Source organism: Elephas maximus, chromosome 13, assembly GCF_024166365.1.
Source record: "Elephas maximus indicus isolate mEleMax1 chromosome 13, mEleMax1 primary haplotype, whole genome shotgun sequence".
NCBI lineage: Eukaryota > Metazoa > Chordata > Mammalia > Proboscidea > Elephantidae > Elephas > Elephas maximus.
Window position 1 is genome coordinate 57771532 of NC_064831.1, and position 22811 is coordinate 57794342.

The 22811-nt window shown below is 37.4% G+C and overlaps 1 protein-coding gene across 5 annotated transcripts in view; it reads left to right on the forward strand.

Moving 5' to 3' along the window:
• MAP2K5 (mitogen-activated protein kinase kinase 5) overlaps positions 1-22811 on the forward strand; it is a 287381-nt gene that overhangs the window by 132770 nt on the left and 131800 nt on the right. For all 5 annotated transcript variants that reach the window (XM_049852647.1, XM_049852648.1, XM_049852650.1 and 2 more), the window contains exons 12-13: positions 2752-2813; positions 8198-8246. In XM_049852647.1, coding sequence (XP_049708604.1) covers positions 2752-2813; positions 8198-8246 — 111 coding nt within the window. The remainder of the gene's footprint in view (positions 1-2751; positions 2814-8197; positions 8247-22811) is intronic.

The window sequence follows — 22811 nt, forward strand, 5'->3', positions numbered from 1 at the left end:
ATGCTTCATGTTATACTACACTATGAGATGTAGTTATAAGTTATGTGCCCTGTAACATAAATTTGTACTTTTTATGCATTTGTCATTTTAAAGCACGAAGATCATAACTAGAGTTATCAAGTAAATATACCTTTAAACTTGTCCTTATATTTGCCCATGCAGTTACCTTTCACGGAGGTCTTTTCTTCTTTGTTTGGCTTTGAATTACTGTCCAGTAGCCTTTCTTTTCCATCTGAAGGACTCTCTTTAGCATTTCTTATAGGGAAAATTGGAAACCCTGGTGGCGTAGTGGTTAAGTGCTATGGCGCTAACCATAAGGGCCAGCAGTTTGAATCCACCAGGTGCTCCTTGGAAACTCTGTGGGGCAGTTCTGCTCTGTCCTGTAGGGTCACTCTGAGTTGGAATTGACTCGACGGCACTGGGTTTGGTTTTGGGTTTTTTTAATAGGGAAAATCTAGTGTTTATAAGTCTCTTAACTTTTGTCTATCTGGGAATGTCTTAATTTCACCCTCATTCTTGAAGGACAGTTTCGCCAGATACAGTATTCTTGGTTGACAGTTCTTTTATTTCAGTACTTTAAATATGTCATTCCATTGCCTTCTGGCCTCCAAGGTTTCTGAAGGGAAATTGGCACTTAATCTTATTGGAAATCCTTTGTATATGACTATTCACTTCTCTCCTGCTGCTTTCAGGATTCTCTCTTTATGTTTAGTTTTCGAGAGCTTGATTATAATGTGTCTCAGGGTGAATCTCTTTGGGGTTATCCTGCTTGGAGTTCATTGAGCTTCTTGGATTTGTAGATTTATGTCCTTCATCAGATTTGGGAAATTTTCTGCCATGATTTCTTCACATATTCTTTCTGCTCCTTTTGTTCTCTTGTCCCCTTCTGGGATTCCTGTGGTGTGATATTAGGCTGCTTGATGGTGCCCCATGTTTCCATTAGCCTGTTCTAAACAGAGTTGATTACTTTTTCCTCTGGATTGCTGATTTTTCCTTCTCCAGCTCAAATCTGATTTTAAATCCTTCCAATGATGTTTTTTTTAATTGTCTTATGTCTTTCCAACCTAGTATTTCTGTTTTGTTTTTTATAGTGTCTACCTCTTTATTTTTCTCGTTTTGTTTATGTATCATTTTCCTGATATTCTTTAGTTCTTTGTGTTTTTCTTTAGTTTTTGAGCTTGTTTAATACTGTTGTATTACATTCTTCCAATCTGTTCATCACTTTGGCGTCAATAAATATGATTTCTCTCTCTTTATCTTGGTCACTTGAATGGGCCATTATTTTGAGTTTCTTTTATGTGCCTTGTGAATTTTCTGTTGAATCAAGACATTAAAATTTTATAAGATATTAGCTTTCTCAGTTCCCCCAAATATACAGTGCTTTGAACGGGGCTGATTTCTACAGGAGACTCTTAGGCATATCCTTCAGACTTTGCTTATGGCTCCCTCTCCCTTCCTGTGATATCTTCAGTTCAGTTCAGACCAAGTTTTCAGTCCGTCATGGGCTCCTACACAGATCAGAAAACATACTAAGTAATCTGCTGTTGGGTGTGGGGTTGGTGCAGCCTTCAGCCTTTGGTTGCCACACCTTCCCCGCTCTTTGAGGGCTTTGCTTCTGGCAGACAAAGGTTTCAGTCCTTTAGCAGCTCCCCAACTGATCAGAAAGCACACGCTGATTAAATCACCCTCGGGCGGCTTTAGCCCTCAGTCTTCAGCAACCACTCCCTCCCCGATTCTGATTTTGGCCACACTGAAGTTTCATTCTTTCAGGCTTTCTCCAGACTGATCAGAATATACACCCTACACAGTCTACTAGCAATGTCTGCCCTATTTTTTTCAGAGCCAGAGATTGGAGCCCTTTCCAGCACACTGGAGAGCCCACATTGGCTGAGGGTGCAGCTGAAGCTCCATTGCAGCTGTCCATCTGTTGCACTGGAAGGAAGAGGGCCCCGGGCAGTAGAAGTACTTTTCCTGCCATATGAGATTCATCCTTATCTTGATTCACTTTGTAGCTCCTTGCTGTGGTCCTTTGCCCACCATTTCAGAGTTCTCACAGGTCTGAGTATATACTTCGAGTTGCTTTTCTTGGTGTTTGTGTAGGGAGGGTCAGGATCTTAAACTGCCATCTTCCCAAAATTATTTGTTAAGTGTATTTTGTCCTTTTTATCCACTAGCTTTTGTTTGGTTAATATGAAAATTCTAAAATAGGGCCCTGGTTTACATTTGAAAAAACTGGTACACAAGACAGAGACCTAAATGAGATTGTTGTATTTATCTTAAAGATTAATGTATGTATTAAGTTGACATAAGTACAGCTTCTTAGGGTACCCTTTATTAGAGCTCTTATATTTTCTTTCATTTCTTTAAATTTTATTTATTTTGTTGTTGTTGAGAATATACACAGTAAAACATACACCAATTCAACAGTTTCTACAAGTACCATTTAGTGAAGTTGATTCATGTATTACATCTTTCGAGTTGTGCAACAGAGCTCTTACATTTCCTTCCCATTTTACCTCTGTGTGATATACGCTTGGGGATAAAGTAGAGGTATTCGTTATACTTCACCTGGAAGCGTGATTATGTCAGAAATAAAATTGAAACTAAAAATTAGTTTCACACTAGACATCCAAGTGTGATGTAAAAAGAGAAAAAAAAAAAAAATTCTCACAGTGAATGCACAGAGGAAGAGCCCAGCACTCTTTTCTTGTAGTTTTGTTGGCAGTAACAACCACGTGTTTGTCTCTGCAGGGGGATCTTTGGATGTATATAGAAAAATCCCAGAGCACGTCCTTGGAAGAATTGCAGTAGCAGTGAGTATATGGTTCCAACCTTAGGAAATTTGGGTGACTTAATCTTTCTTCTTTTTTAATCTTTTTAGTCAAGCTTTAATTTCCTTATACCTTCAGGATTTTTTTTTTTTCTTTTGTCTACAATCACTATTGGCTGCCAGGACCTTTTTAACTCTCTTCCACTCTTATTATTTTTGTCTTTTCTTCTTTCCATAGACTAGCCCATGGTAACGACATAGTCACATGACATCCTTCAGCCTTAGGGGTGCATTGACCCGTTTCAGTTTCGTGTGTTTGCTGGGATCTTCGTGTTCTTGTTGACTAGTAAAATATCCACAGTATTCAAAAAGAAAAAGAAAATTGGATATTTTGTAGTTATAGGCATATAATTAGAAAATGCTTTTAAAATTTCAGTTATTAAAATAAAACAATCAGAAAAATACTACTTTGTTCATAATGGTTTTTATAGTGTTTTTATGTTACTGGTTTTTAGGATTTTTTAATCAACTATGTCTAGGAATTTGTTCCCTATATGATTGAAAAGAGTTTTCTATTTTCTGTATGCTAATAAACTAATGAAAAATACTAACTAAACCAACAGTGCCGTATCAGATCCAGGTTTCAGATTTGGGACAAAGTAGGCTAAACAGTGTCTAAGAGAAGTCATGGGGTGGTATAATAGTAAACAATTGCTAAATTAAAGGAGCTCTGATAACTTAAGCAGTTTAATGCAGAACAGAGTGATTATGCCATGTACCATTTAATTAAATGGCTGATTTTCACATTCATTATACGTCAAACTGACAACTCAAATCCTTTAATCCAGCATAGACACTTATTTAGTCTTAGTTCATTGTAATTCACAGCTTTCCTTTTTTCTTTCTAATTATTAGTGTGAACTGCCCAGGGTGATGAGAACTTTCTTTTCTGATGCTTTTGCTGCTAAGTAGCCTCTAATCTGCATGTTTAGGTAGATTAGTTTAGTATGAAATTTGAGTACTTAAATCACTACTTTAGATGAAAATAAAAATGTTTCATTTCCTCTTCTAATCTCTAAGGGAATGAATGCTTTGTGGCTTTTGGCAGTTCTTGGCTCTAAAGTTTAATAACATGTATAATAAACGGTGAAAAAAGGCAAGGATACCAATTGAAAAAGAAAAAAAATATGTAAGTTCTATATACTCAATTATCTATTGAACCTAGCGAAAATAGAAATCTGCCTTCTTCAGTAGGGAAGCATATTCTTCCCGTACTTCATAAATCTTACCTCCCTCTTACGTAGGGCAGACACACAAGGCCACTGGTCTTTTCAGTTCTACTGGAGTGTGAAGCCTGTGAAGTGAATGGAGTCAGCAGAAAAAAATAATCTGCTTCAAATACAGGGCTTGCCCATTGAGTAATTGAAAACAATTATTTTGGTGAAAAACATTTAAAATAAGTGCTAGTCCAAAGCATTGTTTATATTAATTTTCACTTTTTTTAAATTAGTGTTTCTGTGTGGGTCCCCCCCTCCACCCCGTTCTAAATATCTGAAACCTTGGTGGTGTGTGTTTTTTGTTTTGTTTTCTAAAATGTCCACTTTCTCTAGCTTTTATGGCTTACCAGGTCATAGTAAGGAGAACTGACAATAACCAGAGTAGAAGGAGTGCTTTTGATAATTTTTCTCTTTTTCTCTTACTTTTTATAAACTTTGCTGGGACGTAAGTTCGTATAATGCCTCCTATGTATATTCTTTTTGTGTCTTCTGTGACTGCAAACTTGGATAATCCTTTGCTATAGTTGACAAACACTAGATTGACAGATGGTCAATGCCTGACGATGGAAGGATTGTAACCATCAAAATAAGCCTAGCAAACTGTATAAAATAAATGTCCTCAGGGCTTGATTGGGCTCCCAGTATCCTTGTATAGTGTTCTGAAGACAGTATGAACATCTTTCTCTTGAGTTCCCTCAGTGAGGCTGAGAAGGCGTGTAGGTGCCCTTGCCAAGTCAGAAGCAAAGAATCAGAAGGAGAGAGGAGGGAAGCAGGCCTATATTATTACTTCCTTGTGCCAATCACTATTAGATGCTTTGTGTACAAATAGGATGTCATTTAGTCTTTATAGCAACCCTGTAAAGTATGGATTATTGAACATATTTACACATATGCAAGAGACTTGCCTGAGGTTATCATCTATAGTTAGTCAATAGTCATTTGCACACAGGGCCATCTAACTCTCGACCCCAGGTTCTTTTATTCTGCTTTCATAAAAATGAGAAAAGAGGGAAGAAGTGAAAGGGAGATCTAGTATAAGAAGGAAAGAAAGAGTGAAGAAAAAATCGAAGACCAATGGAGTAACACGTAAAATTGCTTCATATTCTTTTCATGTCTTACAACCGCATCTAGGTATGTCTCCCTCCCCCAATTTTTTTTGTTTGTTTTCCAGTTTCTAATCATCTGGCATGCAAGGCTGGACCAAAGATCCAAGGTTCATTACAGGATAGACCCCTGTCAGCCTCTGTGTATGATATGTTGTTCAAATTTTCTGTTGTAGGATGTATGGCAAGAGAGTATTTTTCCCAGAAGAAAAAATCTATATAAACTGGCTGATTTCAGCCTTCCTACTTGCTCAACAATTTTTTTCTATTTTTCATTTGAATCTGGTCTCCTATAAAGAGGAATGCCATTCTGCTTTTCCTTGCCACCTAACACATTTTATTTTTCCTCTCATTTTTGAAGCAGTGACACTGTGTACTGTATTTTGAGTGCTAATGTTGATTGAAGTTGTCCCTGAAAGGATGTGCACTTGACATGTCAAGGAGTGAGTGATTGACAGCAGATATAAGTACTTTTAGTGTCAAGGCTTTGTCAAGTCATTGTTGTGAAACCTAGCCTACTGAATACCAACAATACCCCCTAGATTTGCAATGGACAGATTTTTAGCTCCCTTGTACATGGATACTTACATGACTCTAAAAGGAAAATATAGTCTATTGTGACAAAAATAGGAGAGTATTTTCTTTTTAAACCTCTAACAAAATTTATAATTTTACCGAGAATCATAAAACCAGTACCTGCTTTATTTTTTTTCTGCCTGACAGTCTGTATATGATGGATTGCCTTCCCCTTTTCTGCTTTCTGATGATACATTCTCTGTGGGACCAGTTTTTAGTGATGTGCTATTAACAGCCAGGTTTTATATATACAAGTAAGCTTATAAGCTGAGGAGTTTAATCCTACCTCCAGAACTCAGAAGATGGTTTACTTTCATGCTAGATAGGATAAGCCTTTCCTATTTCTCAGAGAGAAAATTGTGTTCATTCTTTAAGTTATTGTTTTACAAGCATTAAAAGAAATATTTTGTCCTGTTTCCTTCTGTGATAATTTATATTAATATTATTTTATTTTATGAAAAATATTTTGAATTTATTAATATCTTGATACTTTCTTTTTTACTGTCTGGCATATGTGTGTTTTATTGCATTGCACAAATATTTCAAACTCTGGAAGAAATTATTTGCTGTGAAAATTTATTCTGGTCTCTTAGAAAAGACATGCTTAAGGAGTGCATTCCACACTATGAGAACATTTAAAATATGTTAAGCTCTGCCCAGCATTAATTAATAATAGATTTTGTCTTCTCAACCCTTAATGAGATATTTGGAAATTGGTTTTCTCCCTTTGCATTTCCATCCTTTACTATTGCTCTTTGTCTTTATCGAGCAACTAAAATCCTTGCGTATTTAGCCCCCAGCCCCTTTATTATTTTCAAGTTATGTAAACGACTAAGTTACTTTTCATCATGATAGGCTTTCTTGATCTTATAGCCCTGACTGACCTAAAATCTTCTGTACTAATGGGTGCTTCTAAATTCTTATAGGAATGTTAAGCAGTATAGCTGTTTGTTTATATCTGGTACCTAATTATGAACTCATCTTTGACATTTGTAAGTTCACATTCACGTGCTTGCAAAGTCAGTTTTGTGAGTGAAGCATCTGCATCTGTTTTTACAACAGTTTTTGTAGAAGGATTTTTAAAGTTTTAGTGATGACCACTGATTAAGTTTTCATATAGAAGGTAGCACTTGTAACCCATGTACTTAGGTTCTTGGAAACATTTCTTCCAGTGTTTCATTTAACTGATTATTCTTGACTCAGGCTATTAAAATGAAAAATCCAAATCTAATTTGGGTGTTCGTATTTTTTTCATTTTATTTCCTCGACCTGCCTTTTCAGCATTATCTAAATGAGTCTTTTACATACGCACTTTACACCAGCCAGACTGACTTATGATGATCACTTTGATACACTTCATTCTTTCCTACCCCAATGCTTTTTCAAAAAAAAAGAAAAAAATTTCTGGTAGCTGTTTATTTTGAAATCATTTAAAACTAACAAAAATGTTTTGAGAATAGTACAAAGAATCCCCACAAATGTTTCACCCAGATTCTCCAATTATTAACAGTTTACCACATTTGCTTAAAAATCTATATACATGTTGGGTTTTTTTTTTTTTACCCCCCTGAAAAGTGTGAGAATAAGTTGTAGACATCCTGGCCTTTTACCCCTAAATACTTCAGATATATTTCCTGAGAACAAGGACATGCTTTTACATAATAACTGTATAATGATCAAAATCAGGAAACTAACAATTATCTAATCAGCAGACCTTATTCAAATTTTTGCTAGTTGTTCAGTAGTATCCTTTATACCCAAAAAGGGGGAAAAAAATCTGGTTCAGCATCTAGTCTAGGGGATTATACATTGCATTTAGTTGACATGTCTCTTTAGTCTCTTTTAACCTAGAATAGCATCTTTATCTTTATGATCTTGGTATATGTATGTATCTTATTATACATTTTTACATTGTCCTCAATGCCTACTTTCCTTTTTCTCACATCAGTTCGATCAAGAACTTGGTAGAGCCCTTCCTTACTATTGGTGGGATAAAGTGGTATCTATTTCACCTACTGAATGCTTGGAATTTGCTGCATTATTTCATTAGTTCACTTTTTTAAAAAATATCTTGCCTTGGTCACAAATGTAATGATTTTTTAAAAATTCAAATACAGGAGTGCAGAAAATAAAAAGTGAAAGACTGTCCATTTTTTCTAGTCCCTCTCCTCCCTCCCCCGTACCACCACTAAGAATTTAGTGTAAGTACTTCCAGGTCATCTAATGTGCGCATACACTTGTTTCCTTCACTTGGCGTACCTTATCTTCAGAACACTGTACGCTCATTAAAGGAAAGAACCTATGGCTTATATGTTTGGCATCCCGACAGAGCCTGGAACAGAAATGGGAGATGCTTAATAAATGATTGTTGTTTGAGTTTTAAAGGAGAATTCTGATTGATATGATTATATATTTGAAATGTGGAAAATTCTCTGTAAGAACAATAATTATATTGTTTTCTCTAAATTTAGGTTGTTAAAGGCCTTACCTATTTGTGGAGTTTAAAGATTTTACATAGAGGTAGGTACTGGACTTATAAACTCTGATGTAGTATTTTTTGACCTGAGATGGGTGAGGGAAAAGTTTCCTCCAGATACTTAAATTTTTAAGGTGAATAAATGATCTGATATTTAAGCCAGAGGATATATTTGGTGGTCATAAAGATAGTTGCTTTATAAATGTTATGTTTCAGTTGCGTGCCTTCTCCCTCAACTGCTCTCTTCAAGATTATAAGTTTAGTATAGTATTTTTCTGAATCACATTTAACAAACATATAAAAAGATATTTCATGGTATTTAGAAATGATAGAATCTCATTTTTCTTACTTTAGTTAATTCAGGGTGTGTACTTTCTATACCATAGCATCCTTTCTTTTATTAACATATCTGATATTACCATACAGTGTTTCTTAAGAGATTACCTGATATAACTTCAACATGAAGCTTTAAATAAGTTGCAGTGCATGAGTTTCTCTTTATATATGACCTTTCTGGCCTTGGGTTTGTAGTTCTGCCAAGATGATTTGCCTGGCTACAGTCTTGCAAAGGGATTGGACAGTTTACTAAGCAAATAAGATAACCGTGGCCTACCAAGGGGATTGATCTATTTGTGGTCTTGATGGGAGGAGTAGTCTTATAAAAGTGCCAATCCCACAGAGGTTCAGTGGGACCTCACTACCATCAAGAAGAAGAGCTGGAGCAGAGCACATCCTTTAGACATGGGGTCCCTGTGCTGAGAACATCCTAGATGTAGGAGAAAGACAGCTGTAACACTGAAGAGGGCGAGAGATGACGTGGTAGTGGCAAGAGTGGTGGTGGCATGAGAAGGTAAGAACCAAGAGACCAGTGCCAGCCAGCTGTGGTGGGGCTTGACAACCCATGGAGCAAGAGAATTGAGCACCTTCAAGTAGGAGGCTTGCTGGCGGGGTGAGTGCCTCTGGGCATGGATAGGTGGAGCTAAGGAGCCAAAACACTTGCTGGAGCGGGGCAGAGACCAGGCTGAGCAGGGCCCAGCAGCAGAGGCCTAAGCACAACCTGCCTACAGGCATTGCTGAAATGGAACTGAGAGCTGTCTTGGTTGGAAGCTCTCCTGATTGACAACTGTATCCTGTATCCTGTTACTTCCAAGTTGATCCTGATCCTGAATTATAGGCTGTTACTTTCCCAATAAACCACAAAATCATGAGTATGGTCTGTGAGTTCTGTGTGGCTGCTGTAATGAATTATGGAACCCAGGAGAGAAGTAGAGAGTGCCGTGGGGAGGACGACTGGTGTCAGAAGTGGTAAAAAGGTTGGAGAGTGGAGGTATGTCTGACGTCCACCTCATAGGAATCAGCTTTGTGCTCGTGGTGATTCTCTCTCCTCCACCTGAAGTTAGACAAGGTTTGACACCACTGAAAGCATCAGAAGCAGTCTCCTGATCTCTTGAGAGAACAGACGAGAAAATAATCAGGTAACTGTTGAATGTTGCAAAAGGAACCTCCCTTTCTGCTTTAATGTTCCTAAAATGTCTGCATGGCAAATTATTGAGTAAGAAACAGACTATAAAAAAGCAACTTCAGGGTCTGATGTTACTGACAGTACTATTTAATCTTACACATCTGCTCATCCTAGCTTTATACACTGTTGGGGAATGCAACAGCATACACATTAGATGTGACTGAAGGAAAGATTTTTTTGTTTGTGTTTTTTAGGGTATAAACTATAAGACAAAAAAAAAACCAACCGATGTCTTCAATGATAGTATCACATCTGTCACTAAGGATTGTTTTTTATGGTGGTGGTTTTAATATCCTAATGATTCCAAATTTCTTCTTAAATCCTCCATCCTTTTTTGAAGAGGGTATCTAGATTTTGACAAGTAAAATGTCAGTTCAGTTCCTGAAGACATTTATTCTGATTAAATGGAATAGTAAACCAAATGCGTAAGCCACTTTCTATTTTTGAGTATACCTGTAAAAAGCCTGTTGCCATCGAGTCGATTCCGACTCATAGCGACCCTATAGGACAGATATTTTAGAGTATAGTCACTGCAAAATGCAGATTTAGGGAGAGTGAGCTGGTTGTGTTGGCATTACTTTTCCTGGGTATAAACAGGTATGTAAATATGTTTGGTGGGTGCAAGAAAAATAGAGCATTTTTCACCACCAAGATTAAGAGAAAATGGTATTTAACATAATAATATGACCTATATTGCTTCCATTCCCTGAGTCCCCTCCTTCCCCACACCCACCAGCCCATAAAGTGGTTATAACCATTTTTATAGGAATTAACCCAGTGGTCAATTCTCAATAGCAAAGCCCTCATTAAAAGTACTTTGCTGTGGAAATGTAGTGGTGTTATTAAAGTGAGCCTTAGGATCATCCTGTACTCAAGGCATACAGCATAATTCTGGCTTGTAATGAATTCTCTCCAGCCGTAAGTTTCTATGAGGAATCTTTGTAGGGCTAAGAACTGTAGTGGAGGGAGAAATACATTTTAATTATTCTGCAATCATTTTTTTTTCTTCTTAAAATCAGAAATCATGCTGATAATATCAGACATACCTCTGATATTTCCTGTATATAATTTACTTGATTTTAGTTTTATTCTGTGTTTGGGAGAAAAATTGAATTTTTCAATTGAAGTGAGATCCTGATAGACATGTTTCAAATGGATTTATGTCTGGATATAAAAATAAAGTCTAGGAATTGGTTTCTATTTGCCTGAAGCAACAGAGGAAGGAAAGTCAGGAATAGAAGGAGGATATGGAATGTGTGGTTAACTGCCTCCATGAACAACTGCCTCCTTGATGATGAGACCAGAGGAACTGGATGTGCCCGGCTACCATTACTGAACATTTTGATCAAAGATTTCATAGAATAATCCTGACCAAAAGGTTGGGGGGTGGGGGGATGGGTGAGTGAGAATTTCAAATTCTCATGGAATCCAGACTTCCTGGAACCAAGGGGGCTGGATGAACCCTGAAACAATCTTTAAAACTTAAACCAAAAATACCCCTTGAAGTTTTCTTAAAACCAAACAGTTGTTTAGCTTTACTAGTAAAAAAATGTCTGCCTTGAGCATTACGCTCTTTTAAGAACTGTCTGTGTAAGATGAAGATTAGACAGGAACTTAGGGGGCAGTGAGTTTATGTTAATTGGGGAAGAACAACTCAGATCAGAAAAAAAGAGTGAAAATGGTTACACAACAGGAAGAATGTAATCAATGTCACTGAATTGTACGTATAAAAATGGTTGAATAAAGTCTCATTTATTTGTCGTATTCCCAGTGTACCACTGCGTGATCACTGTGGGCAGGTGTGGTTGACCAGAGCCTCTCAGAGAGGCAGGTAGGTCCTTCTTCCCAGCTCTTGATGCAGCTTGGGCTAAGAAGAGTTTTTTGATCAGTGATGTGCAAGGGCCTTAGTGGTTTGACTGATGGAGGAAGTGAGATTTTCAAAAGGGAATCCTGAATCCATACTTCTTGATTCAGTCTGTGCTGTCCAGCCCAATTCCCACAGAGGATAACCTGCTGTGAAATACCACTAGTTGTCGAAGAAGATAGCTGAGGGACCAAGTGGGGCCAGTGAAAGTGGACCAACAAAATCACTCAAGGAATTTCAGTTGTAAATAAATACCAATGAATGAAGTGCATCTCTTTCTATCTAGATGGAAAGACTAGTGAGTAAGTTATAGTGCAGATGAACAGTTACGTCCCTGTAGTTATGGGTGCTCAACTCGAGAAATAAATATGCTGTGGTAATACATGCCATTAAATATATATTTAGCTTTTTAGTTTCTTAGCTATTCATGGAAACTTTTACCTTCTGGATTTAAAAGCATGTGTTTTTATTGAAGAGCTGAAGAAGCCAAGTGTCCCTGAAGACTTTGTAAAGATTGTAATGAGAAATGTATTCTAGATTGAATAGTTGTTAACTTAATATTTTAGAGGTTTTATCCATATTTAATAACTTGGATTCCATAAAAATAAGATTAAAGATGCCTTTTTATTCACCAAAAAGCTATTTAATTTTCTCCTTGATTAAAAAATTGTAGCTTTTTAGATCAGTTCAATCAGGCAATTAAAGATCAGAGCTTTTAAGTTCAGCCAAGGCAATTAAATAGATAATATACTTGTTTATACACTTTTGCTATACAAACTCATTGCTGTGCCTTCTTAAAAGCACATATACTCAATTTTGCCTTCTCTAATTTAAATGAATGATGATGGGGATTCTAGCTGGATATGTGTCACATTGTCAAATCAAAGACAGGGTCCTTCTGCAGGAGGGGGAGGCTGGTACAGATGCTGTGAGAAGACAAGGCAGTGAAAAAAGATGGGGAAAGAAACTCTAATGATTGATCTAAACCTCTCTCTCCTTTGTCTTGGTCTACGTAGCTGTGTTCCCCTCTAATCATCATTTTCTTCCCTACCAGATTCTGCCCCTAAAAACCAGGGTAGAAAAAAAAGCAATAGCTTTATAACTATGAGCATAAAATTCAAAAAATTAAGAAGCAGAGATGTGTTCAGTTACCAAATGAGAAATGATAGCGAACTATTCCTCACATTTAAACGTGGTCCAGGATTTTTAGCTATAAAAAATATAAGTAGTATGTTACAGAATTTATAAAACATAGTTGATGAATTCCAAGCAAGCTGTTGGAAATCTGGAGTCTTTCTTGTAGTGTATGTCCAGTGAAGACCACAGAATAGAAGGAAATTGAGCAATAAACAGTGACAAACCACCCATCCCATGGGACTTATAAGCCTGGTAAAATTAGTTTATTTGGTAGCATATTGTGTCAACTGAAGATTTTTTTGGAATTTGAAATACAACAGTTGCTGTTCATAATGAATCTTCAAATATTGTATTCAGTCATATTTTACTGTTAAGTTTCTTTTACTATTTTTAAGGTTTGGTTGAGATGGCATAGGTGCATGTACTTTATAAACTCTCCATGGCTAAAACAGGCATGTTTTTGTTATATAACTACTGAGTTAATCACCTTATCTAGTTAATAAGAAAAAAAAAAAAAGGAATACCCCACTCAAAAATCAAGCCAGGGAGAGTTTATTATACTTTGTATTACTGGGTCAAAAGTTGTGAAAATATTTCCTTCAAGATAAACCAAGCATGTGACATCACATGAGGACATAATTATTAAAAGTATTTGAAAATTCCACCAAGATTAACTACTGTGGAAAAATCATCTTTATCAAAAGGCATATGTGTGAGCCCTACAAGTATAGCATCTACTGACTGTGGGTAAAAACAAAGAAAATGAACAGTGAGAAAGTCTGTTAGGCCACATCCAGCATTACAGCAAACATTGCAGCTAAACTTCAAAACATGCCTTGCCACTAATGAGGTGAAAAAAAAGAAAAAAATTTTTTTGTGAGGTGAGAGCCCTGCATATTAATAAACCTGCAGCTCTAGTCATAGCCATCATTACCTACATCAAACATAAATACAAGATTAACACCTATGCCATTTCTTTGGAAGATGTGAGAATGCCCTGGCAGTAACTGGTCTCTCTTTCCCTGAGGATAAAAAATAGAAATGGAAGGGTAATGAGAATAGAACTTAGATTTAAAAAAAAATAAAATTGGCAATCAAGCTGGGGCAGTCTTACATAGACACTGAAGTTTATAGAAAGAAGAAACCTAAATAGTTGGTTTCCCAGGACATTTTTATACACACAAACCTGATTAGTTTCACTTATTTTCTCTAATAAAAGAGTCCCACCCCCCCCCCACCCCCCATTTCTGCAAAATTCTGGAGCAAATACTGTCCAGGTAGATTTGTGTTTAGAGAAACTCAGTATTGTAGTTTCAGCAGGCGTGTTAGAAATTTTGTTTTCTATCCTGCCTTTATTTTTATTTTATTTTCTACTCCTGGCCTCATACCCCTCCTCCAGTTGGTGCTACCATAAATGTCAAGGCTGGCATTGTTCATTCGTTCATCAGCTCTGTTTTATACATACTGTGTACTCAGTACAAAACAAAAGATTCCTACATGTTTAGAGCTTACATTCTAGCAGAAGTGGGGTGCAGCTGGGAAACAGGCCGTAAACAATAAACACAATACATATGTCAATTCAGAGTGCGTTAGAAGGTGGTTGATAATATGGAGAAAAAAGTGATTAAGCTTAGGGGAGGCAAAGGGTAGATTGCAGTGTTAAGTAGACCTCATAGAGGAGATGAGACTGGGGCAAAGGCTTGAAGGAGGAGGGGGAGGAGTCAAGTAGATGAATGGGGGAATGTTAGAGAAGAAGCCACAAGGTGGGAATGTGCCTGAGTGTTTCTGGAGCACCAAGGAGGCCCAGTGAGCGAGAGGGATGGTGGTGGAGAGAAAGGCAGTGAGATCATGGGGCCAGTGAGAGGACATTGGCTTTACCTAAATGAAATGGGGAGCCACAGCAGGGTTTTAGCAGAGAAGTACCATGATCTACCTTGTATTTTAAAAAGATAAGGCTGGCCATGGAGTTGGAAACAGACTAGGGGGAAGAAGGGTAGAATCAGCTGTTAGGAAGCTGTTGCAGTAATCCCGGTGAGTTACAGAGCCACAGATCAGGGAGACAGCTATGAAGGTGGAGAGAAGTAGTCAGATTCTGGGTATACTTTGAATGTAGAGTCAATAGAATTGTAAAGTTTAAGGGCGAGAAGACTCAAGGTTGCTTAAACTTTCAGACTTTCCAAAGTAGTTTCCTGTTACTTTTTTTTTCTATTAAAAGAGAGGAGTACACTAAAATTAAAGAAGAAAACTGATTTAATATATAAACTGGCAAGGATACAGAGCAACTGGAACTTTCATACATTGCTGGTGGGAAAGTAATGTGGTACAGCCCCTTTGGAAAACACTTGGGCAGTTTCCTACCACATGATACAGCAATCCCACTCCTAGATATTTGAGAACGAAAGCATATGTCAACATAAACTAGAAACAACCCAAATCTTCAGCTGCTGAATGGACAACCACACTGTGGTACATCCATACAATGGAATACTACTCAGCAATAAAAAAGGAACAAACTACAGATACATGTGCCAACATGCATGAATCTCACATACTTTATGCAGAGTGAAAGAAACCAGACTCAAAAGGCTACCTATGGTGTGGTTCCACTTATGTAACAATCTGCAAAAGGCAAAACTGTGGGGATGGGCAGTATATCAGTGGTTTCCAAAGAGTAGGGAAGGGTTGACTATAAAGGCATGAAAGAACTTTTGGGGGTATTGAAAATATTCTAGATATTGATTTGGGTGGTGGTGACATGACAGTGTAGATTTGTTAGAATACATAAACGTGTTCGCTTAAAGAGAGTGAATTTTACCGTGTATAAATTTTACCCCAGGCTTTTTAAAAAAGAGTGAGAGAGAGAAGGCATTCTGTTACACCTCAGCAGTGTGGCCAAAGCTCTACCTTAGACGTTTCCTCTGCCAAAAAAGACAAACCATTCTTTCAAAGGGTCTTGGTGATTGTGTTATTATCACCATATCTCCATGGCTCCTGACAAATCCTACCTGGTTTGGTCTAGCAACTCAGTGCCTAGAAACAAAAAAAAAATTACCTCATGATTTAAAGGATATTTACAATGAAAGAAAAGGGAGATGAAGAGAGGAGGAGGGAGGGAAAACTCAGTTACTGTCATTAGCACAGCAATTTAGACTATCTGAAAGTTGGAAATATCTCCTTAGTTAAGCCATTTCCCCCCAGTAACGTTGCTAGAGATCTGCAGGTGTGCAGTATGACTTGACTGGCCTTAGAAAATTAAAAGAGAGAAATTTCTAAGAAGAGTAGAGGTTGAATTGGCATTACCAGTTCAGTCCCACTGATTGCCTGCTTGCCGTATGATCTTGGAGAGGTTATTCCTGCTCTCTGGGCCTCAGTTCCCTCATATATATGATGAGGATGGGTAGATAATTACTCAGGTCCCTCCAAGAGCCAGCATTCTGAATTTCATGACTGAAGAAGCATGACATGTTGGCAGGGTAAGAGAACAGAGCAAATCAGAGTGGCATGGGGGAGAGAAAAGAAAAAGATGAGAATCCCTGAGAGTAGATTTTTCCATGTAATAGTAGTAGTAGTAGTAGTGGTAACAGATATTTATTAAACTCTGCACCAGGCACTGTTGTAAGTGCTTTATGTATATAAACTAAGGTGTTCCTTCAAAGAAGTGGAGAATTCTAGGACATAGGAAATATTTTAGAACTGAAGAGATTGGAGTATAAACAAATAATTGAGAATTAAAGCAATGTAGTTTAACTAAGAAAACGATTGCTTTATAAACTAGACTGATGTAATCAAAAGACATCTTTAAAAAGGGTTTTTTTTGTGTGTAAAGTATACTGAATATAAAATATTATAAAAACAACATGTAGAGTCACAACTTGAATGGAAAACAAAGACATCCTTTTTTTCTCTTAATTTTTTATTTTGAAGTAATTGTGGAAGTTGCAAAAAAAACAAAATGTACAAAGAAGGTCCATGCAAGGTATCATTTTTAAGGAAAGAATTTGGAATAAAATTGGAGGCTGAAAATTCAAAAATGTGGGGGGGGGGTAAGGTTATATATATTTGTTGTTACCTTTTCGATGATATCAGTGTAATTGATTTTTAAAATAAGAATATTTGTATTACATCCCATAATTATTTTATTATATTTAAGTAAAAGAGAGAAGAGGAATGAATTGGTAGAAGTAAAACTTTTGAATTACTTAGGAAGGATATTTTAAAGTCAAAGTAGGAATGTTAAAAGAATACCTTAGTATATGTAAAAGTTGGGATTTGTAGCAAAAATAAATTACAGAATGATTGGCTAGATAAAGTGAAGCTTCAAGGAAAAGGATTGGTGGAAAGCATTTTAATACAATTAGAAAACTAACCTGGTTAATTTTAAGTTATGAGTAGAAATGTAATTTGACACAACTTTCAAAACAACCTGTTTTGTAGAGATCCGCACAGTTTCTGCTTAACCTTAGCTTATAGTAATTTTTTAAATAATCTAAGCCGTATTTTTGCTTTCTGTAGGACCAGACACAGTTATTAAAAACAACCGGTAGTGTTGAGTAATCCAAGTCAATTTAAAAGGAGTCATCCAGCTGGTCTTTGTGTCACAGCCATGTAATGATGAAAGGGTGTGGGAGCTTCTTTGCCTGAGTGACCATTTAAACAAATATGTCTAGAAGGGCAGCATTTGTGTTAGGCAAATGCTAGTGATGAAAGCACCTCAGATCCTGTATAAAAATCTTTTAAATATTGTCCTTTATCTGTAAATATGAATCACGTGCCAGTGCTGTAGTATGTGGTAGATCGATCATATAACTCATGAACATTTGTGTTTTTGCAAGGGTAAAAAAAAAAGGCTTAGCCCATTAGCTGAGGTAAACAAAGTAGTTTAATGACTCTGGGTTATTGGTTTTTCTCCAGCTCTATCCACACAAATGAACATCTCTAGAAATTAAGTCTTCTTCCCCATGTTGGTCATTCATTCTCTTTGCCTCAGGAGATCACTGGGGATTTCTGTGTTTGTGGTAATGATTATCAAATGATTTTCAAAAGACAAGAAACCCGTATATCGTCACTTAAACGTCTTCTTTTAAAAGAATATTTGTCTAGAGTATATAAAGCACTCAAAACTCAACAGTAGAAAAACAAACAATCCAATTACAAAATGGGCAAAAGACATGAAGAGACATTCTACTAAAAAGGATATACAGATGGCAAATAAGCACATGCAAAGATGTTCAACATCATTAACCACTAGAAAAATGCAAATTAAAACCACAATGAGGTATCACTACATACCTTTCAGAATGACTAAAATAAAAAAATAATGACAACACCAAATACTGGCAAGGGTGCGGAGAAACTGGATCCCTCGGACATTGCTGGTATACAGACCCTCTGGAAAACAATTTGACAGTTTTTAAAAACTAAGCATGCAACTACCATATGACCCAGCAGTTGTTCTCCTGGGCATTTATCCCAGAGAAATGAAAATTTATGCTCACACAGGAACTTGTACAGTAGTACCAAAAAAAACGGGAACAACCTAGATGTCCTTCAAAAAGTACCCATACCATGGAATATACTTAGCAATAAGAAGCGACAAACTGCTCTTATGCATAACAACTTGGATGAAATTCCAAAGAATTATACTGAGTGAAAAAAGCCAATCCCAAAAGGTTGCATGCTGTATTATTCCACTTATGTAACATTTTGAAATGACAAAGTTATAGAAATGGAAAACAAAGTAATGCTTGCCAGAGTTTAATGAGGGGATAAGGACACGAGGGGAATGGATGTGGCTGTAAAAGAAAGATGAGGAATCCTTGTGGTGATGGAAATATTCCGTCTTGACTGTAACAATATCAACATACTATTTGTGATACTGTACTATATATAGTTTTACAAGCTGTTACTATTGGTGGACCCTGGGTAAGAAGGTACACAGGATTTCTGCATTATTTCTTAAAACTGCATGTGAATTTACAATTATCTCAAAATAAAAAACTTAATTAAATAAAAAAGAAGAATATATGATCTTTCTGCAGTTGCCTGTATTCTAGTGGCCCCCTTTATGAGAGATGGTTGTCCTGGACTTAATTTTCCTCTTTCATGCATCCGTGATAGGATTTGATCATAGGCAGAGTCATCCCTTTTAGGGATGTGGGGTCTAAGGATATCTCCAAGAGGGTGAGGAACCCAGGGTAAATAGCCATGCAGGCCACGTCCCTCTCCCATTCTGAAAATGAATGTCAACCGGAGCCTTAGAGGAAAAAGAACAGAGGTCATGTGACCTACAGGGAAGGACATTAGCCCCCTCTTCTGCCTTGCTAGGGATTGATATTTAAAGTAGATGATATGATCATTGTGTGTTTTTACTCTCAGATCTTTATGGCACCCACTCAGGTGAGCAACTGTCTAGCCATCTAGCAAGATGCACTCAGCATGCAGATAAATATCTGATTCACCAATCCCTACAGATAGCTGTGATCACAGCTGTGTCACTTAGGCAAACTGTGAAGTTTAGGAGCTCAGCAGAGGGAGAGAGGATACCGTATGATGGATGATTGGTTTATTTCTGTTGGTAGAGGGTGGAGGTCACAGTTAGTCTATGACTCTGGTTGTATGCCAGTGCACATTTTTTGGATGAATAAATTGAATCAGATTTTTCTGGGAATGTTCTTCTCCTGGAACTTGTTGCAGCGTGGCTTAATTGGAAGTCATCCTTTGTTCCCCTTTCTAGTATTAAAGTAAGAGGTTTATCCTCAGATAAAACATTCTGCCAAGCAGAATGGACGGACAGCTTTAGTAGTCTGAAGACTTCTTGATGTCTGCCCCTTTCTCCAAGGTCATGGCTAAAGTTGATCAGCTTCAGGGAGATCAAAGCCTTTTTATTTATTTATTTTTTTTGTTTTGGAAGATTAAGTTCCTTCTGGATTAGAGTAATAATTATTATTTTTAGTATTTATTGAATATTTTCTAGGTACTGTTGTATTAGATTTTTGTGTATTTAATTTTATTTAATCCTCATGATAGCCTTGTTAGGAAGGTACCATAGTATCCCCATTTTTTTAGATGAAGAAGTAAAGCTCAAAGAGGCTAAGTAACTTGCTCAGTCATAGGAAAGGCAAGAAGTAGTTGGTGGCCTAATGGAAGACCTCTAGTTTTAAGGTCAGACCTGGATTTGAGCTCAGCTCTGTAGCCTTGGGTCTATTTCTTAACCTCTTTGAGGTCACGGCATGATATCTGGCATCTAACAACTATTATTATGGCTCAAACCATCGTTTCACAAGAGAAAAAGCAAGAGGTTAAGTGAGGAGGAATAGTTAGAACCTTCCTCAGACCTCCCTCCATTATCTGCTTCTCTTCTAGAGGAAGAGAAGAAACAAGCCGGTGAGAAATGAGAAGAGCCTTACATAAACACCAGCACCACTTTCCTTGTGATTTCCCAAAATCGGCCAAGAACTGAATGCCAAAGCTGGAATAATAATCCAGCCTATTGGTTCAGATGAGGTTTAGCTCATAAATATAATGTGGTTGGTTAATGCTAAAGGGGTAGGTTGGAGCCTCTAGATGTATGTGACCTTGGGCAAGTAACTTCATTAATTTGAGCCTCAGTTTCCTCATGGGTAACATGAGATTAATAGTACCTAAGTCAAAGGTTATAACGAGAATTAAATGATGTAATAATGCATATAAAGCATTTAGCCCATTGCCTGGTACATAGCAAGTACCCAAGAAGCGTTACCTGCTGTAATATTTCTTTAGAGCAATTTACCAGCATTGTTTTTCTGACATGCTGCCCCAAGTTAAGTCTACAATCAAAATGTATCTTACAATTCATTTATTCATTTAATGTAGTGTTTCTCCCCGCCCCAACCCCACACTTTTTTTTTTTTTTTTTGCTGAAAAGCTTTTATACCCAGTAGGACTTTTAAAATCATTGGTATCTTAGACTTGGGAAAGTAGGTTGTTCCACAGCTGGGGCAGAATACAAGTCCCTCCAGACTCCAGTACACCAGAATGCTCCTTAAAAGTAAGGATGGCAAGACTTCATCTCATGTACTTTGGGTATGTTATTAGGAGAGACCAGTCCCTGGAGAAGGACATCATGCTTGGTAAAGTAGAGGGTCAGCAAAAAAGAGGGAGACCTTCAAGGAGATGGATTGACACAGTGGCTGTAGCAGTGGGCTCAAGCATAACAAGGATTGTGAGGGTGATATAGGACTGGGCAGTGTTTCATTCTGTTGTCCATACGGTCACTAAAAGTCAGCTGACTCGATGACATGAACAACAACAACAACCAGACTCCAAGGACTCATTCTACCACTACTGTATGTTCATATTGCAGGTAGAAATTGAAGAAGGAAACCTCTTTACTTCCTAAGAAAAGATCGAGGGAAGAGAGAATCGAGAAACCCAGGCCTTTTTGCCCTGATTAACATTACAAATGCCGCATACGTGAAGGAGGAGAGCTGTATTTGTGTCCTCCATTCGGAGGTGGTGAATCATGAGACTCTCTAGACGATAACTGCCGTTTAAGGTGGCTAATTAGAGTGCTTAATTTTATTTAAGGCTTTTGCAGGAATATTTGGATGACCTACCCTTTATGATGTGATGAAATGATTAGAATAACTTTTATATTGCATTGTGGTTTTCTCTTAAGTGTGTTCCTGTTGTGCACAGATGAATTTGTAATGTGGAATGTCAGCATAGTCTCTATTGTACCTGCTGTTCTCATTCATTAGAATGCAGTTCCCAAGAAATAACTAGATAGATACATTGGTTGTTGTCTTTTCATAAGACGATTAAACATAATGAAAGAGGTTGCTGAAGCACCCAGCCACAGTGCTGGAGGAGGTTACTAAGAGTGGAGACCTGCTGATGCATCCTTGGGCTCCTGGTAAACTGAGAGCGGCTTCCTTGGCATGCAAGCAAAACAGTGTAATTGCTTTATAGGTGGGAAGAGTTAAACAGAAGTTTATTTCTGCTTCCCACATCCGAGCCACATGTCTTGTTTTAAAACTGAACTATTGTTTCTTTAAGAGTTACACCATGCCTGTTTCTAAGAGTGTCCAGTGAGCTCACATATGAAAGCACAGAGCAAGTTAGATATTTCAAGTATATAACAGAACAGGCCAAAGGGAAGGAAAAGTAGGAGATACCCCAGCACCTGATGAGAGCAGATCACAGCAAAAAGGGAATCTTTAGTTTGAGTAGTTTTCCTTTTCTGACAAGAGAAAGCATACAGCAACGTGTACAAAGTCACAGTTTTCTTTGACGCTAACCTTAGCAGGAAGTTATCCTCTAAGTTCTTATTCTGAGAATTTTGGGTAACTCCACTGTAGTTTTGTGAGAGAGCTTTAATTTATCTGTTTTGAACTGCCCCCTCGGCACCCAGCCAGATCCTGACTGAGGACAGCCTCCCACTCTGACCCGCATTGTGTTGGGGCCAGGAGCTGGGCAGTAGGCAGAGGAGCCTTTTGTGAAGAGCTGCAGAAAGCACATGCTCTTTAGGACCTTGGCCCTATTAGCAAGCTGTGACTTGATCCTGTTTCAGGGCTAATTGATGCAGCAAGTATAAAGATACAGTTTCCTGCATGAAGCGGTTCTGGGTGGCAACATGGGTTGTCTCAACATGATATCAATTTCCACAGTCAATTTGGTCAATTCAGTGAAAAAAGAAAAAAAGATAGTCAGTCCAGCTTGAAAATCAGTAAGGATAGTTACTGGGTGTTATGGAAGCAACTATCATGTGTTGACCAAATTATTCATGTTTGAAACAGTTGCTTTTGTATTTTGTAAACATAGCCTTAGTCATTTAGGGGGATAATCTTAAATACATAAAAGTGGTATTTTAAAATTAGTATCTTTAAATATTTGTAATCACAGTTAATCAGGCCTTCTAGTGTGTATCCGTTTTGGGGAGAAATAACCATTTTACCACTGATGTGAATCCCTGGGTAGTACAAACGATTAATGTGCTTGGCTGCTAACTGAAAGGTGGGCAACTTGAGTCCACACAGAGGCAATCTGGAAGAAAGGCCTGGCGATCTACTTCCAAAAAATCAGCCATTGAAAACCCTACGGAGTGCA